The sequence below is a fragment of the Girardinichthys multiradiatus genome, chromosome 17, assembly GCF_021462225.1.
Source record: "Girardinichthys multiradiatus isolate DD_20200921_A chromosome 17, DD_fGirMul_XY1, whole genome shotgun sequence".
Taxonomy (NCBI): domain Eukaryota; kingdom Metazoa; phylum Chordata; class Actinopteri; order Cyprinodontiformes; family Goodeidae; genus Girardinichthys; species Girardinichthys multiradiatus.
In genome coordinates this window covers 26,935,967-26,955,599 of record NC_061809.1, presented here as the reverse complement: position 1 = coordinate 26,955,599, position 19,633 = coordinate 26,935,967, and the positions used below count along the sequence as shown (strand labels likewise).

The following is a 19,633-nucleotide window of genomic DNA, read 5'->3' as shown; positions in this document are numbered from 1 at the left end:
CTTTTGCAGTTTAGTTTCAGACTACTATACCATCTTTAACAACAAATTAAATTACATTAAATTTATTCCAAACCAATACAATCACAGATTAGATTAGATTCAATGGCAAACAGTCCAATAGGATCCTACATATATTACAGGATAGTCTTACTTTGTTTATTATGCCACTTGGTCAAATGTAAATCTATGTAAGGAAGACCATCCAGTTGCATAAAGTCATTGACTTTGCAGCAAACCCTCTTCCTGAGGAAGCACATGGCGACAGAGGAAAGAAACGGCTCCCTTTTAACAGGAAGAAACCTCCAATGAAGTCAAGCTAATGGTGCGTTCCATTTGTACTAAGAAGTCAGAATTTCCGAGGAAAATATTCAACTGGAACGCCCTCAAAGGTCGGAATTACGAGTCGGAAATTCAGGGCAACATAACCATACCTGACTTCCACATTTAAGATGGCTGCTACTCATATCAATAATAGTAAAACATTCTCACTTTGACTGTTTCAGCAGTTCTTTATTATTTACGTATGTAACATTTAGTCAGTTGTACACGTACTACTTTTTAGTGTTTATGAGATTAAATGTTTCAACACTGTTTATATACATGGAATGTTTATTGTCATCGTTATTGTTATAAGACTGCTGTTACACTTGCTAGCAATACAAACAAAAACAAGCAGGAAACTGGAACGCTACAACTCAGAGATGACATAAACTCCAACTTCCCAGTTCCAACTTCCTAGGTCAATGGAACCCAGCACAACAGTGAGTGCCAAAACAACCAACAAACACTGATCCATGAGCACCTTCTATTGGAAAGATAATGTGAGTACAATAACGGCAGCAGTAGCTCAGCTAATGGTCCTTTATTACAAAAGAAAATAGTTAAAAATAGAATCATGGAGAGTGAACATAATTTGTGGTAAACCCAAACGCTGTGAACACATTTGGTATTATAATTAATTGTTTTATCGTCACCAAATAACTGTTCCTTATTAATATAAATTAATATTAGATTTATGATTGCATACTTCATAAAAGTAGTCTTGTCTAAATAATTTTGTGGAGGAGCGGAACCTTTGGCAGTACGGGGGTCCAGTTCCCACCCCGGCTGCTTAGTATGGAGCAATTTCCTGCTTCCGTTCATGCGCAGTCTGGAGAAGTTCTGCTGTGGTTCTCACTCTTAAATTCTGCATTTATTTTACAGGTCAGTACTTGGTTGTAAGCTGCGTATTACTTCTGGGTTACTGAGTCACTATGTCTGATGATTTGTGTAACTTTTGATGAAGAGTTTTAATTGAAGGTGATCGAGCTGCGGCCAGAAATAGCGGTAAAGCTGAGCCGCATTGCGGGAAACTCGCAGTAGATCGCGCCAGTGTGTTTATTATGACAGAAATTAATGTATTATGCAGATCATTCATATGTAAATTGGTTCAAATTGATTCCTGATGTGACTTAACTAATGTTTTATAAGCACAGAATGCTGCATTGGTTCATAATGTTTATATTGGCAAGTTAATACCAGATTGTTATTTTTATGTGCTTTATTTGGAAAGTATAATAAAGCCATAAGACTGTATAGTAATGAATAAAAAAAGTGCCAAGTCCAACTCCAAATAAGCGACATATAACTAAAAGCACAGTAAAGCTGCTGTATGTATTATTTACCAGTATTACAAAGTCATCTGGAGGTGTGATAAACAGTAGTTGCATATGAGACGAATGAATGTGCAACTGTATTCTATTTTTATTTTATTAGTTGTTGTTTGTACTGGACATTTAAAGCATTGATATGTGTTTTAAATGGGTTGCAATGAAAATTAATATACGCAGTTTGGAGAAAGACAAGTGTGCTGTTGTGGTTCTTATTTTTACACCCTACATTTTTTTTGCAGGCATTTCCTTTGTTATCGCAGACCCGTAACAGTTGCATTGGATTTTATTTGAGGGTATTGGAGTAAGGCGGTGAATAAAAAACCTTTTATTTTTGTTTTATTTATTTTACTTCTACCTTGCAAGGCATTGAGTTCAGTTTCAACCTCGTTTAGCTCAAAAGGAAGAAAATGAACTGATCCCTAGGATTTAACATGGGTTTTACTATGCCATACCGTACCACCTTTATTTATAAAGCACTTTAAAACAAACACAGCTGCAACAAAGTGCTGCATGTAACTGCAAACTAAAAACAGTATATAAATATGAGATAAGAATGATAAAAGATCCAGTATTGGAAGACTTTGTCAAGTCCATGTGTGTTTTGGAGTAAGGGTCTGTGGCCATTCGGTGATTATACTAGAATACTTATAGTAATAGATGGTGTAATACCCTGTCCCCTGGGCTAAGAGGGGTACGCAGACTTTTGAATGAAAATGGGTCGAGAATGGAGCCCTGAGGAACCTCACATTTTGTTTAAATAACAGTAAAATGGACCGGTCCAAGGATAGATGAAGACGTACCAATGCATGAGTGTACGGATTGATAATGATGGCCAATTTACTGAAGAATATAAAGTACAGTGATGAGTGAGAGATTTATAGCCTGCTATGAACTGTAATGCTCCATGATAAACAACATCCAACATATGCAGATAGGTGGCAGGTGCATTCATATAAACAACATCTAAGTAATCTAACAGAGATAGGAAGACCTTGTACTAAAAGAAAAACAAGATTTCTGAAGAAAACCTTTAAATTTTAACTTCTTTACAACATGTTGAATATGTGACTTAAATTAAAGCTTACTGTAAATTCCTATGCCAAGCTTCAACACACTCTATTGGTGCACCTGTCATTGTTTTTATGCAAGGCAGGGTTTGTTGAACTTTCTTTTTGTTAGCAAACAGCATGACCTTTGACTTATCAGCATTTGGAACTAGTTTCCGAAGAAGCAAGTCAGACTGAATACAGTCAAATGCAGACTGCAGACACTCAGTTTTTACATGGCAGTAAATCAGTGTCATCAGTATAATAATGCATATAAGCATCAGAAACATTTTCCCCAACACTGTTTACAGAAAACAAGAGTTAAATGGAACCCTGTGGCACACCGTTTGTGACCTTTAAGTGTTTTGATGACAGACCACTTTGTTGCATACGTGGTGTGATAAACCACAAAGAATAGTATGATCAACAGTTTCAAATACCTTAGAGTCAATAAAGTCAATAAAAAGGGCAGCACAGGAGCCAATAGCATTCAACGCCTCAATGATGCCATTTACAACTTTTATGGTGGCTGTACTGTGCTGTTTCCTGAAACCAGACTGAAGAGTGCTAATTAAAGGCCTGTGTAACATCTGGCGATCAGGAAGTTCCTGTGTGATGCACATTGTGGTACACGGGGCTTAGATATTTCAGATCTCACCCGTTCTGCAGTCCTCTTCTTCGTGCCAGCTGAGTGAGATAGTAGAAAATGACACATCACTGTGGTATGAAGGATAAGGGAATCCAGCAGATGATGAGGTGTGGGTGGAGAATGGCATTCTTTGGCAGTTCAAACACAAAGCTACATGGTGCTTCATGTTATCTTAAACATGAGTGGATCAATCTGAGATCGGGGCTACCCTTGCTTATTCTGATTGGATCAGGTTCTCTGTGAAGCCGAAGAAAGTAACCTGATTTTTTCCAGTTAAGGTAGAGCTTTTGTGCTCCTCCAATATTAATGTCCAGTTTTTGTGATTAAATTAATGGTTGTTCTGCTTCAGACCAACTGTGGAGTTGAAAGTTTACCCTTGAATCCTGTGGACGTTCTCCCTGTCATGGGATTTAAGATAACCATCAGTGCGACCACCCCAATAAGAGCAGGAGTCTTGCCAGGTTGCTGCTCCGGAGGATACAGATGTGTCTTAACACAATTTCAAGATGGGAAGACATCACCAATGACTTTAGAGAAGCAGTTGCTGCTGCTGATCAACATGGGAAGAGTTATGAGGCCATTTAGAAATGGCCATCATTCCAAAGAGAGAACTGCTAATCTTCCTAGGAGTGAAAGTCCCAACAAATTCACCCCAAGCAGGCTCTACAGCCCTCAGTTAGCTGACTGTGGGGTGGTGGAGGCTGCAGATGTTATGTCACAGTAAACCAGTTGAAACAGAAACCATCAGACTAAGAAAAAAAAAACAACAACACTCCTAACATATCAGCTGATCTAGTTTCTGTTTGGTTTTACTTGCTTGTTAAAAACAGCACACCTGAAAAAGCATCTTCCAGCTGACAACAAACTGACGTGTCCTCGCCAACACTGAGGGTGGGACACTTTCCAGTTACATGCCTGAAGCTTCAGCCTTAAAAAGGTAAAACCATGCAAATGTCCCTCTACACACCACAGGGTGATCCACTCTGAAACGGTTCCCATTCTATAATGCGGTAGAAAGGTCCTGACCCCTTCCTCAGTCTCTGCAGACCTTCCAGAGTTTCTCTTTGGACTTTCACCGTTTTCACATACATCTAGTCTGTGCCAGAGCATTTTCTGATGCTTAACTAATTCCTACAGCTGAACAGATTCCCATAATCTGAAGATTCCATATTTTGAACAGATTTCTTATTTTGAACAGATTCCTAAGGGTAATCTGTTCATTCCTGGAACTAAAACAATTCCTTACTGTGAAGAGATCCTCAGATGCTGAACAGATTCCAGATTTTGAACAGATTTATTTTGAAGAGAATCTTAGATGCCAAACAGATCCCCGATTTTGAACAGATACATTAAATTGATTCCTAATTCTGAACAGATTCCATATCTGAAATCATTCCGTAATTTCAAATGATTCCTAGATGTTGAACAATTTCCATTTCTGAGCAGATTTCTCATTTTGAGGTTGAATTAATTTGACACTAAAAAAGATTCCCAGACACTGAACAAATTCCTAGACTAATGGATGATGACAGAAAAGTATTCAATAGGCAGCCATAAAAAACTTTCAGAAAGCCTGCAAAACTATTGCTTAGGACCGTTTTGGAGATGAAGGTCTTCCTGTTCCTGAGGATAATCTAACCCAAGAGTCTGCAACCATTTAGATGGAAATTGCCATTTTTTTCTCTCATTTCCTATAAATAAATTTCTCTAGAGCCATACAACCTTTTGAAAATTAATCAATGTTAATATATGATTTCTATATGAAGTGTGTGCTTTACAGTTAGTTGAAGGAACCAGAGTTGTGGTTCCATTTTTGGGTTTTAGAACAATGAATATGCAACTTTTATAACAAGCAGATTCACCAGACGTCTGCTTAGGACTTTAAGGTTCTTCTTATACAAAATGTATTTTATTCATCTATGTTGTGCTTATTTTTATTTAAGTCCAAGACCCAATAGAAATAATATTTTTGTTGTAGTTTAACAAAATCACAATCAATTAGCTTGATTAAAACAGACATTAATTTTATTCAATGGAAAATGAAGAAAAGCATGTAGTTTGCAGCCTTATGAAATAAAATGGTTGAAAAAACAAATTGGTATTTCTTGTTCCGTTGTTCTGTTGTGGAGTTTCTATGCAGATATTGAACCAAACCACATAGAAAAACTGAGTCTGCTTTTATTCAAATTTATATAAAAACCCTCCTTAATTATACTCAATCTTTGACCAAAATGATTCTAAGTTAATGTGGAGGGCCCTAAGAGCCACCTTCAGGGCCACAGGTGACAGACCATCTAGACATCCTGTGAAACTGAGACTACAGCACCATCTAGCGGCAACTGTGCAAATTACAACCAGTCAGCGGTTTAATTTCCAGGGCCACAGTTCCTCCCTTTTTATAAATCATTCATAAACCAGTCAGGCAGGTCCAGAGCTGAGTGATAAGTGAATGAAACACATGCGAGGACCTGAACCGTGTTTGAACTCCCATTTAATACTGGTAAGTAGATATTTATATTATTCTGTGTGCCTGGGTTGGAGGAATCATCCCATTCTTCCATCGGATGAACGAATAACTTTAGTCAAACTTCTGCTTTCTGGTAAACACAGACAGGACACCGTTTGCTCTCTAAACGCCTCTGTTGGACTCAATTCTCAAGAACAGATAAAAACTTTAGATTTTAAAATACCTTAACGGTTTAGTTTCGCTCAGACTTCATATTTAGGTGTGTTTACTAGTGTAACACAGGCCCTCTAATCCAACACAAAAAGCAGTTTTATAATTGTAGATAACCATAAGCTTATTTGGGACAGCAAATTAGAAAGTGGTCCATTTTTTGTTGGAAGTTTCTGAATGAGGGCGTTGACTTCCTGTTTTTGAGCTGCATGCTTTTATTTTGAACTTACACTTCCTGTGTAACGTAGTTGTACGGAAGGTAGCGTTTGCGCCACAAGTACGGCCTAAGTTTTACATGGAGCCACGGTGAATATTATTTTATACTGACAGCCCTCCGAAGAGGTCAAAGGTGTGTTGATTTAAGCATTTAAAATTAATTAGTAAGCTGTCTGTTGATATGTTCGCATAAACTGAAGTCTGGAATGATATAAACTTAGTTACACATAAATATGTGTTGCTGCTCTTACGGTGGTGATATGGTGATTATCAGAATGGAACAAGGTTTAAGGAAAGGAATAAAATCTCATAAAACCATCAGTAACGTCTCATCCTTGTTCGAGAGGGCATGCTACAATAAGGATGATGTTATCCATAAAGGTAGTAAAAAACTATCCCAGCTAGCCTGGGCCTACAGGAGAAAGTAACTGCCCCTCTTGTTAAATCATAAAACAACTGACTAACCACATTGTTTGGAAAGCTGAGGGCGATTTCACTACCTGCAACCAGGCCTGATTATTGCCAGATCAATTAAGTTAAACAGAACCTGTCTGACAACATGAAGTAGGCTAAAGACTCTGATTAAGCAACATATCATGTCGTGATTTCAAGATATTTGAGAACAGATGAGAAAAACTCAGTGTGGACAGGGTTATTTCTAAGGCTTTGGGTCTTCAGAGAGCCACAGTGGAGAACCTTCCCAGGAGGGGCCAGCTTACCAAAGTTAGGCTAAGAGCTGATCAATAACTCACCCAGGAGGTCCCAGAACACCTAAAAACATCCAAAAAGAACACAAAGGCTTGTCTCACATTCACCAAAATACATCTCGATGATCCCCAAGACCTTTAGGAAACTATTCTGTGGACTGACGAGACATAAGTGGAACTTTCTGGAAGCTGTGCGTCCCGTTACATCTGGACTTAAACTAACAGCATTTCAGAAAGAGAACATTGTAGTTACAGTCAAACCTTCTGGTGTAGTGTGTAGGAGCAGAAATGACGAAAAGTTGTCGGTGTACCTGTCAATCCTCAAGGTTAACTTTCTGGGAATTAGGTGAGAAGTACTGCTCTTTAACATGAGATTAAAAACTGTCTGAAACCGGCTTCAGCTCCATCACATTGAACCGGTTGAGGTGGTTTGGTACAACACCTTCTTAAGGCATGGTTGGGAACATGTCCCACTAGGTGAGACTTCAGGGCTTCACAAATATGGTTTCACCTGCCACCAATAAAGATCAAGGCGTTCCTTATTGGATAATCAATTGAGCCAAACAGAATGTTGTTCAGTTCATGTTCAAAGGTTCAGTTTAACTTTCGCTCTCTGCTCCCTTCAGTTTATGGAAAGGCCCAGCAGTTTGTCTAAACACGAAAAATCAAACACTCTTTTGACCCAAACCTTCACTATAATCTAGTTAATACGGATCCTAAGATCCTGAAATGATGATGAGTTCATCAAGTGGTTTTTGTCATTTTTCTGCAGGCTGAGATTCAGAAGTCAGTTTGAGTAACTTCCTGAATCAGTTCAGTTACCAACATGTTTTAACTTCCTTAACTATTGTTAATAGTTAAGATAATGTCGGTCCTATGTTTGTACCTGAAACCTCTCATTTGGTTGCTTTGCTAAGGGTCTCAAACACCTTGAACGTTTTCACATTTTTTCACGTCAGAAACACAAATTCAATGCATTTTATTGGGATCTTATGTTATGGATCAACACAAAGTAGTGAATCATTAAGAATTAGAAGGAAAACAATGCATGTTTTTTCTTTTTTATAAATATAAATTTGACATGTTTGGTGTGTGTTTGTTTTCAACCTCCCTGAAGAAATACTTTGTGGAACCACCTTTTACTGCAGTTCCAGCTGCAGGTCTTTGGGGTTTGAACATCTACAGCCTGAAGGATTCCCACATTACATCTTGCAAAAAGCACAAGCTCAGTCAGATTGGGATGGAGAACGTCTGTGAACGTCAGTTTTCAAGTCTTGCCACTGATTCCCAGTTGGATTTAGGTCTGGACCTTGACTAAGCCATTCTAACACATGAATTTGAATATGGCTCTCACCTGAGCTGAGCAGCTTATTTAGCATGCTTGCTTTGACCTTTGCTTGGTAGGTGTTAAAACTCCTCTTCTGGTCCCTCCTGCATAAAGGACAAGTTTGTTGAAACCAGAACTAAAAGCCGTCATGTCTGCAAATTCTCCCACTTGAGCTGTGGATCTCTGCAGCTCCTCCAGAGGTACTATAGAGCTTATGGATGTTTCTCAAAATAAAGCTGTCCTTGCATTAATCTTAATCAAATATATTTTAATTTAATTTTGTAAACACTGAACAATGAATCATCATAGTACACTAATACCGATCTAACCAAAGTTTGACATGTTTTATATAAATGTTTTTTTCCGGTTCTGTTGGATCAGTACCGAACCAGAAAAAGAAAGACGTCAAATAAAATCAAAATTAGCTCCATTATCATAATTTTGAAAATTAAAAAACCAATGAACAGCTTTGATAAATCAGTATTTGGTGTATTTTCTGTGGGTGCAGAATCTCAGCCAGCAATAAACCTACAATGACGACGCCTAAAGAGGATCTCTGGAAGACCTTGGAGGACCTGACTCACGAGGAGTTCAAGCAATTCAAGTGGCTGCTAAAAGACGCAGCAAATGATTCCCAAGCCATCCCAGCAGCCCGGCTGGAAAACGCAGACCGGCAGGACACGGTGGACCTGATGGTGCAAAAGTACGGCTGCCTCGAAGCTCTGAGGAAGTCCACACAGGTTTTAGAGAAGATCTGCAGAAATGATCTAGCACAAAAGTTGTCAAACACAAGCTCAGCGCAGAGAATGGAGAGTAAAAATGGTCAATATAAGACTGATAAGAGTTATTTTTATGATTATATATGGATTTCCATTGGTCTGATCAAATGAACTCTGTTTTTTGCTCCAATTCAGGCCTGAGGATCAGGGATGCTGGTCATTCCAAATCTGACTGTGATAAACAGAAGGCCAGGCTGAGGGAAATGAAGGCGCACATTTTGCTGGAAATAAAAGGGAGAGAGATGAAGATCTGTGAGATCCAGCGTTCAGCAGAGCTAAGCAGGGAATCTGCAGAGCGACAGACTGCAGATAGTCGGCTCACCTTCACCATTTTAATTCAGTCCATCGAGAAAAGTCTGTCTGATCTCATCGAAGCCATCGAGGAAAAGCAGAAAACTGCACAGAAGCAAGCTGAAAGCACCATCAGAGAACTGAAGCAGGAAATCTCAGAGCTCACCAGGAGAGAAACTGAGCTGGAACATCTCCTCCTCACAGAAGATAACCAGACGTTTCCCCAAGATTTGAAAACATGCAACTTGACAGAGGTCACCTTTATTCAACCATCATATGGTGAAAGCGTAATGACCTCTGTGAATAAACTTAAGGAAATACTCGATAGAGAGAAGGAGAAGTTCCTCAGTAAAGCTAAGCTGATCAGAATGCAGCAGTTTGCAGTAGACGTGACGTTGAATCCAAACACGGCACACCCCAACCTCATTTTTTCTGAAGATGGGAAACAAGTTCACTGCAGTGACGCTAAACAAAATCTCCCAGACAACCCAGAGCGGTTCAGCACTGCCGTCAATGTGTTGGGCAGGCAGAGTTTCTCCTCTGGAAGATTTTACTTTGAGGTTCAGGTGAGAGGAAAAACCGCCTGGGATTTAGGAGTCGTCTACAAGTCGATTGGCAGGAAAGGATCGATCAAAACGAGCCCCGACGATGGTCACTGGGCTATTTGTTTAAGAGGTGGAGATACGTTTAAAGCAGCTGGTTTGAGTTGGAGCGTAAAAACCGCAGTAAACAAAGTGGGTGTTTTTGTGGATTATGAGAAGGGCTTGGTCTCATTTTCTGATGTGGATTCTGCAGAACTGATTCACAGATATTCAGACTGCTCCTTTAAAGACGACCTTCATCCATTCTTCAGTCCCGGCATTTATCATGGTGGTCTGAACTCCACCCCTCTGGTCATCTCTCCTCTCAGTGCACCATAGCAACCAGCTATAGTAACTGCTATAAGACATTATATCTTACAGTATTTATACTTTGATTACATAAAGACCCTTCATGGGGTTTTTCTCCTTCCCTCCTGTCCGACAGCTCCATCTCCATCGTCCTCTTCCCCATGTACCCACCATCTCTTCTCAGGACATGTGCAAACCATCTCAGCCTTGCCCCTCCTACTTTATCTCCAAACGGCCCAGCCTAAGCTGTTCCTCTGATCTGCTCATTTCTAATCCTGATGACAATCTTTGTATTTTCTCTAAATAAGCAGTTGTATCTGGATCATGTTTTTCTGTTCACATCTGTGTAATAAATGCCCTGAATTAATGCGGCTGATACAAAAAAAAAGGAGCCATAAATCTAAATGCTGTTCTGTGTTGATTGTGTTTTGTGAAATAGTCCATTATTCTAGAGATAATTATTCACAGGTGGAGAACATTAAAGACAGCTACCAATCCTCCCAGGAGTGGATGTCCTACAAGCTCCATCTCAAGACTCTACAGGCCTCAGTTAGCAGGTTAAAGGTTAAAGTTCATTAAGGGAAAATTAAAAAATAAATACGTTGGTCTGATTGGATGGTCTGAAGGAGAAAGCCTTTTCTCTAAAAACAATATGGTTGCAAGAGAAGATAAATGTATTCTTTCTGGAACAATGTTGTTTGGACAGATGAGACCACAGCAGAGATGTTTTGCACTGCACCATAACTGGAGGAAACCAAACGCAGCATATCAGCACAAGCACCTTAAACCAACTGTCGTGCACGATGGTGGCAGCATGATGATTTGGTCCACTTTATATCTACAGGCTCTGGGTACCCTGCAGTCCATCATGGGCTCCTCTGTATATCATATTCCAGAATGGAGGTTGGAAAGTTGTGGGTTCAATTCCGGCTCGCTCACCCAACACGTTGGTACTTAACCCCTTAGTTGTCACCTGAACTGCATACTGATGTGTGAATGAGTGCAGCTCTGGTGTTAAAGCGGTTTGAGTCCATTTACCAATCGTGATGCCATCTGTCCAACAGAATGGCTGAAAATGAAAGAAACCAAAGTGTTGCAGTGGCCCAGTCAAAGTCTGGCTCACTCAAGTCAGTTGACCTACTTCACCCTATCCTGACAGGAACCCCTTAATTCCCCCACTTTTTACAGTTAGTTGTAAACGACATCAGGCTGCTAACATTTAGGACTGAGCCTGCCATGACTGTAACTCCTGGTGGGTTATTAATGATTGTTGATATGCGTTTCAGTCTGCAGTAAACCTGTTGCTTTGCTGAAGCTGCTTTCACTCTGTCAGGAAGCACATACTGCTGCTCTGCAAACACAAGAGCTCATAGGAGGTGGTGACGTCCCAGAGAGAGGAGGAGACTAACATCAACAGGAAGTCAGACTGAAATAGGAGGAAGTGGGAAACCGTTAGGTTTGGCCTCGTAGGCAAAGGTCCAAAGTACATTAATCCATGCTGAAGACAGACACATTTAGCTCAAACTGCTGCACTTACACAGCTGTGTTGGACTGAGATGGGTGAGTTTTCCTTTTTCTTTCATTAAATGCTGAAAACCTGTAGTTTCCACTAGCAAAAGTTTGATTTCACGCCTCATTGAGCAGCACAAAACACATTTTAGGGACACTATTCACTCAAAAAAATAGAAACCAGGAAAATATTCATTAACGCTGAGAAGCACAGACCAGGGTTCACTTTCTGTTTGTTAAACACAACATGCAGCCGGTCCCAAACTGAGATGTTCCAGAACCAGATCAGTACATCTTTCTATAACACTGATTTACATGTGGAAAAAAAATTATATTTCTTTTAATACAAAGCCTTTAAGTTGAGCTGGAAAACACCTGTAAACAAAGTAGGAATAATTCTGGTGTTTAAAGGAAGATCCCTCTTAACTTTAACAGTGACGGTTCATTAATGTAAGAGTTATTTATCTGTAATATTATCATGAAGGTAGGTCAGACGGTAAACTGAAACAAAAAGAAAGTAAAAGAGCCAGGAGAGCTAACTGATGTTGAAAACCTGTTAATAATGGTTTCAAGTTGATCAAATTCCACCACAGACATATTTTCTTAGGTACGTCTTTGAGAGTTTTATTTATTATCTCATCCGTTATGTACTAAATTAGATCCTAATGATGAATCATCTGCTCACCTCTGGCAATGCTATAAATAAACCAGCCTTTTGTTCTGACAAAGTAGCAAAAAAGAACCTTGGTTGTAGGAAATCAAACGGCGGACTGCATACCACCTGCCTTTTACACTGAGGTTTAGACAGACTAACAGCATGTATGATGAGTTTTTTATTTTACAAATTCAACTCTGGGTGTGTATGTGTAGGGTGCCTTTTGACTGCAATCACAGCTTGAATTAGTTTGTAAAGAATCCAGGATTGTCCTGGATGTAGCATTTTCCATGTTCAGATGATGGATTGAACAGAGATATTCAAAGTTTAGGATGTTGTTTGAGGACCTAACCCTGCTTTAAACCTCTCCAGAAAGTTCTCCCTGACCTGTCTGCTTGGTTTCTTGGTCTTCATGATGCTGGTTGTTCTCTGATGTTCTCTAACAAACCTCTGAGAACAGAAAGTGAACAGCTGCATTTACAGTGAGATTACATTAAACACAGACATCTTAGGAGAACTGTAACAGCTGAATTTTATTTTGGGTTATCAGAGTAAATGGAGCTGAATACAAATGCATAGAAATTCATTAGTCTGTCAAACAAAACCCAACGGTAAGCGTTTGTAAGCGTCACTCATTTCAGAAGCTCATATATGATATAGATTCATTGCACAGAGAATGAAGTATATGGGAAGAAACTTGTGCCATCAGAAACTGAATTTGAATTTGAAATTAAATGTATTGGTTTGAAAATGAATTTCACTAAACTGAAACTGAATATAATGGTTTAAAACTGAATGTGTTTACTTTGAAAATTGCTTTGCTTTGTATTGAAAATTCAGTTTGACTACTTTCACTTTCAGGTCTGAAATTCAATTTTTTTGTGTCACACATCCGGGTCTTTGAAGCCACAGATTAATCAAACACAGATTTACTGATTCACGGATGTCATTCACTATTGCTGTGTCCAAATTAAGGACTGCATCCTTTGAAGGACGCATTTGTAGGCCAATAACGTCCTGGATGAGGTGACGAATGCTGTCCAATCTCCAAGGTTCCAACAAATGCGTCCTTCTTTTCCCCAGATTTGAAGGATGGGTCCGATGTATCCTCCGTGGCCCACCCTATCCCATAGATTGTTCAAGCGGAAGTATCAAACGCCGGAGGAGCACAACTATTGACTAATATGCACACATTTCCATCTTTACGTTCTTACCCCATACTCATTTGACTTGGTGATTGACATCCGCTAAGCTCATGTAGCTGCACTGCTGCAGCTCAACATGCCGTAAAGGAAGTTTAACCTGATGTGAAACATAAATCGATGAATCTGTGTTTGATTAATCTAAGGCTATCCTCAAGAACCCGGATGTTCGACACAAAAACACTGAATTTTGGAACTGAAATTGAATTACAGACCTGAAAGTGGAAGTAATCAAACTGAATTTTTAATACAACGAAATACATTTTAAAAGCAAATTAATTCAGTTTCAAACCATTAAATTCAAATTAATTAATTTCAAATTACACAAATACAGATTCAGTCTGAGCAATTCAAATTCAGTTTCTGATGGTACAGGTTTCTTCCCATAGAAGTATTTCAAGCCTTTATTTCCTGTAGCTTTGATGATTCTGGCTTACAGATAATGAAAACCTAAAATCCAGCATCTCAGAAAATGACAATATTACATAATATCAATAAAAAAAAGATACTTTTAACTAAAATGGCAGGCTTCTAAAAAAACGTTAATTTCGTTGCTCTCAGTACCTGGTCCGGGCTCCTTTTATATGAATTACTGCATCAATGCGGCGTGGCAAGGAGATCTGCCTGTGATTCTGCTGAGATGTTCAGGAAACCCAAGTTGCTTTAAGAGGGGCTTCCAGGTAATCTTCATTGTTGGTTCTGGTGTCTCTCATCTCCTGACAACATAGATTCCCTATGAGGTTCTGGTCAGTCCAGTTCTCTTCTTCCTTAGCCCAGGTAAGAAGCTTGTTGGTGTGCTGCCTCAGTCCACTCCTCGTGAAGCTCTAACAAATTCTTGAATGGATTTTGTCTGACAATCCTCTCAAGCCTCCGGTTTTCCCTGTTGCTGGTGCATCTTTTCCTACCACACTTTTTCCTTCCACTTAACTTTCTATAAATGTGTTTGGATTCATTTGCTTGAAAAGCCAGCTTCTTTAACAATTACCTTTTGTGGCTTACCCTTCTGTGTTAATGACTCTTGGACAATTGACAAGTCAGCAGTCTTTTTAACAACTGTGTAGGCTATAACATGCTATAACATGCATGAACCTTTTATTGATAGAATATTCTAGTTTTCTAAGACACTGAATTTTGGGTTTTTATCATCTATAACCCATAATCATCGAAATTACAAGAAATAAAGGCTTGAAATATTTCATTATGTGTGAGAAATCTATATAATATGAGTTTCGCTTTCTGAAATGAGGGACAAAACATATTGAACCTTTTCAGGATAACATTTTTTGAGATGTACCTGTACAAGTCCAGACACTTTAAATTAGTGCTGTATATATTTAATTTATGATGTCCTGTTTTGTTAAAAAAAAAAAATCTGTTCTATGCTGCTGAAATAAAATCTTAACTTTACGATCTTCCCTTCTATCCCAGGAATTATTTATTAACAAACGTCATTGTCAACTGACATTTTTAGCCTCACATGTCCATGATTTAATTCTTATGGCTAAAAGCAAAATGCAGGTATTAAGGATGAAATTAGCTCTATGTAACATTTATTCATTTTGCCAGAAACGACCCAGCAGACACGTATGGTACAAATTGTGCAATTAAACAAAAAGTAATTGTTTAAACGGTCTTTCTTGAGCCACACATGTGATTCAGCCTCAGGACGTGATATTGAAGCACTTATGAGACAATGTGAATTTTCAACTAAAGCTAAGCATATTTGTTGGATTTCATTTCAGTTTATCATGTTAATTTATATGTTTTAATTAAATATTTGTTTGTCTCCATATTTCCAGCAGTTCCCCAGCAGTGAATGAGGCAACATGGAAAAACTTTCGGTGGAGCTCCTGAACACTCTGAAGAGCTTAAAACAAGAAGACTTTGAACAATTTAAATGGTTTTTGAAGCAGGATAACATCTTGGAAGGCCAGAAAGGCATCCCACAAGATGATCTGGAGAGGGCAGAAAGATGGCAGACGGTTGATCTGATGGTATGCAAATATAAGGGCCCCGGAGCGAAGCTGGTGGCGATTAATATCTTACAGGAGATTGGAAATAACGAACTGGTGGAGCGTTTAAAAAGATTTAGCGAAGAACCAAAAGGTAAGAGAAAAAGCTGCTTCAAATAGCCAGAAGACAAGATCTAACACATGTAGGGTTGTCATAAGACAAACAGTAAATCCTCCTTCTTTTTTCTTGTTTTTGTATCACTAAAAGCAACAAATGTCATTCTTTTACACTCATTTTCACTGCTTCTATGATATAAAACATGTGGAAGAAGCCTTGTTTATTTCCACTATAAGCTCTTAGGTTTTAATCCGCACCATCTCAGAGGTCCCACCTCTTCTATGTTACAAGTTTAACCATTGCTGAGCCCCATTCATGCTATAATGTTACCTTCATAGGCTGGTTCATGCTGAATTTGACAGTGCAGCTGTATGGCAGCAGAGTAAAAAAACTGACAGCGTAGCGTTGGTAAATTTAGTGGCAGTTATGAAACGTTCTAATGTGAAGGTCTGTAACTGTAATGCACCTGCTGTTTGCTTCATTCCTGCACCTGATTCATGAAGCAGGTTGAAATAAATGCATGCAGGAGTACTACTGTATAGTTTTTTTCTCCAGGGGTCTTTGACATTTTATGCATTTTCTTAATTTTATTTTTGGATAACCTTGGCTTCGGGTTATGTATTTTAACCTGAATTTGAATTTGTCATGATTTTCTTTTCTTAAAATCTTTCGTTCGCCTTTAAACTATATTGAGAGGTCTGTGTACCTCGAGCAGATGTTCTTTTTGATCTAGTTTCAGAATTAGATTCCAAGATTTACACGTCTTCACACAGTTTTGTGATCCTCTGTCTCCATCTAACTCGATGGCTTAGTTGGAGATATTGATAAGGAGACAGGTCTTCCCCGCACATTTTCGATAAAGAATGATGGTATGGTCAATCCGTGTCGTTTAGGTTTTGGCCATGTCCAGGCGTCAGGACGTTTCCAACATGTCTTCCATTTTGTTGCGCATCAGTTTCTGTAAATTATCTCCTAGTCTTGTGAGGAGCCTGTTGCATGGCCCCACTTCCATTAACATTAGTCTTTACGGGTCCTGAAATATTCCTTGGTGAAATTGAATCAAATGTATTGCAGCATTAATTCTTATATGTAAAACTCTTATTTCTGTTAAGCTTATACACCTGTAAATGAAGGAGCTACTTTATGATGTACACCAGAGGTCTCCAACTCCAGTCCTCGAGAGCTGCTGTCCGGAACCTTTAGATGCTTCTCCCTGGTCCAACCAACCGGAACCAAATGAATGGCTCATTTTTAGGCTTGTGTCAAACGTGATACTATGCTGAAGAGGTAATTCAAGCATTTATTTCAGCTGCGTTGGAGCAGGGATGCATGTAAAATATGCAGGAAGGTAGCTCTCGAGGACCGGAGTTGGAAACCACTGATATAGACCAATGTACAACAAACATGCCCTTAAACATGGATGCTTTGCTTTGTTGTAGATGTCAACACTCAGCATCTACGTTTCGTGTCAGAAGGCCTTGGAGAAAAGGAAGCTGAGCTGGAAAAACTATGCGAGTTTGCAGTGGATATGACTCTGGATCCTGATACAGCGCATCCCGACCTTGTCCTCTCTAGTGATGGGAAACAAGTCTACGACACTAATGAGACCAAAGATCTCCCAGTGACCTCCAAGAGATTTGATAAATGTGCCAGTGTATTAGGAAAGGAGGCATTTTCATCGGGAAAGCTCTACTTTGAGGTTCAGGTTGAAGGGAAGACTGATTGGACTATTGGAGTGGCAAGTGAGTCCATCAACCGGAAAGGAGAAATCAAGCTGAGCCCTGACAATGGCTTCTGGACTATATGGTTAAGAAACAAGGTTTATGAAGCTCTGGCATCCCCTACAGTTGTTCTCCCTCTGAAGTCCCGTCTTCAGAGAGTGGGAGTCTTTGTGGATTATGACAAGGAACTGGTCTCCTTTTATAATGTAGATACTGCAGATCTTATCTACTCCTACAAAAAATGCCGCTTCAAAAAGAAACTTCTCCTATATCTTAATACAAGTAGTAATAACAATGGTCAAAACTCTGCCCCAATGATTATTACTCCAGTAGTTCACAAGATAAACAAGGCAGAGCTGAGGAGTGTCAAGGAGTTTGCAGTCGAGGTGACTCTGGATCCGGATACAGCACATCCTGAACTGATCTTGTCTGAGGATGGGAAACGGGTACATCATGGAGATGAGAGGAAAGATATCCCAGATAACCCACAAAGATTCAATGACTGTGTCAATGTTTTAGGAAAACAAGGTTTCGCCCATAAGAGATTCTACTTCGAGGTCCAGGTAAAAAGGAAGACCGACTGGACTTTAGGAGTCGCCACAGAGTCGATTGACAGGAAGGGAGAAATCACACTGCAACCTGAAAGTGGCTTCTGGACAATTTATCTAAGGAACGGGGAAGAATACGAGGCGTTTGATAAACCCATAGTGCGTTTACCTATAAGGTCAAACCCTCAGAGGGTGGGGGTGTTTGTTGATTATGATGGAGGTCTGGTCTCCTTTTATAACGTAGATACTGCTGATCTTCTCTACTCCTTCACTGGTTGCTGCTTCGCTGAGAGACTTCTGCCATTCTTTAGTCCCTGCACTAATGTTGGAGGAACCAACTCAGCTCCTCTGATTATTACTCCTGTCAGCTTCTTTGATTAGATCAATCATATTGTCATTTGTAAGTGTTGGAGACAGGAACCCCTCTTAGATCCTGAACAGGATCTTCCACATTTTTTCCTTCTTCTCAACTTCCCATTACTATGATTGTGAACAGCACTCTGTGAACAACCATCCTCTTTAACAATGACTTTTGTTGCTTACACCCCCTTGTGTCAATGACAGTGCTGCCAGATCTGCTGGTCTCCCCATGATTGTAATTTTTGAGAAGAATTACTGAAATAAAGTGACTTTTTAACAATATTCTGATGTAATGAGATGTGCCTATATTTAAAAAAATAAATAAAATTTAGGCTTTACTGATCTCACAATGGAGAAATTGTCCTCTGCATTTAACCCATCCCTTAGGGAACAGAGGGCTGCCATTGTGCAGCACCTGGGGAGCATTCAGGGGCTAAGGGTCTTGCTCAGAGACCCAGAGTGGCAGGCGGTGGCCTTGTGGCCTCTCTAGGATGCAAATGCCCTGCTTTCTAACCACTAGGCCACCACTTCTCCATTTCAGCAATTTAAATTGGTTTTTCCTCTTGGTGGACCAGTTTAGTTTATGCAATAGTTTCTGTTATTGTTTCAGTCCTGGTTATTTGAGCGTCATGATTTTTTGGTCTACCTCTTGACCTCTTTGGCGACACCTAGAGGCTATCCTGGGTAACAGTTGCTGATGGGAAACCCATTTTACACATAAGAAGCACTTTATCCACAAATTTGCAGTTACATGAGTGCATATTAACGCATGTGCACATCGGTGCGGAAAACACCTTCAACAACGGTTCATGACAGATTCATCGAGGTCTTGGAAATGTTCTTAGGAGATTTTAGACCTTTTCAACGTAACGACATCTGAGTTTCTGAAGATTTGTTGTCTGAACATCCAAGAAAATATCCCGCCTACCATTACACCACTACCACCAGCCTGAACCACTGACTCTAGGCACCATGGATCCTCCTCCATGTCGTTTACACCAGATTCTGAACCGACCATCTGAATGCTGCAGCTGAAACAGAGACTCATCGGACCAGGCAACGTTTTTCCTGCTCTATTTCAGTCCAGTATAGAGGGCGTCTGTGTGAACTGTTTCCTCGGTTTCCTGTTCTCAGCCAACAGGAGTGACACCTGGTCTGGTCTTCTGGCGCTGTGGCCCATCTGCTCCGATTTGTTGGGTGTTCAGAGACGGTATTCTCCAGACATCGGTTGTAACAAGTGGGCATTTCAGCGTCTGTACATCAATAACACTAATGACAACACAACCATTGCTGTTTCTCTTTCCAAAGATTTCTTTGACAAATTTAAATGGCTG

General features: G+C 39.6%; 1 protein-coding gene across 1 annotated transcript; it reads left to right on the top strand.

The window, feature by feature from the left end:
- Nucleotides 1–1,167: 1,167 nt before the first annotated feature.
- Nucleotides 1,168–18,581, top strand: LOC124882631. The gene is made up of 6 exons (XM_047389068.1): nucleotides 1,168–1,203; nucleotides 4,178–4,284; nucleotides 8,783–9,096; nucleotides 9,189–10,253; nucleotides 15,419–15,706; nucleotides 17,110–18,581. Exons 2-6 carry the CDS (start codon nucleotides 4,259–4,261, stop codon nucleotides 18,318–18,320), a joined length of 2,904 nt encoding a protein of 967 aa, XP_047245024.1. The 5' UTR covers nucleotides 1,168–1,203; nucleotides 4,178–4,258; the 3' UTR covers nucleotides 18,321–18,581.
- The last annotated feature ends 1,052 nt before the right edge of the window (nucleotides 18,582–19,633 follow it).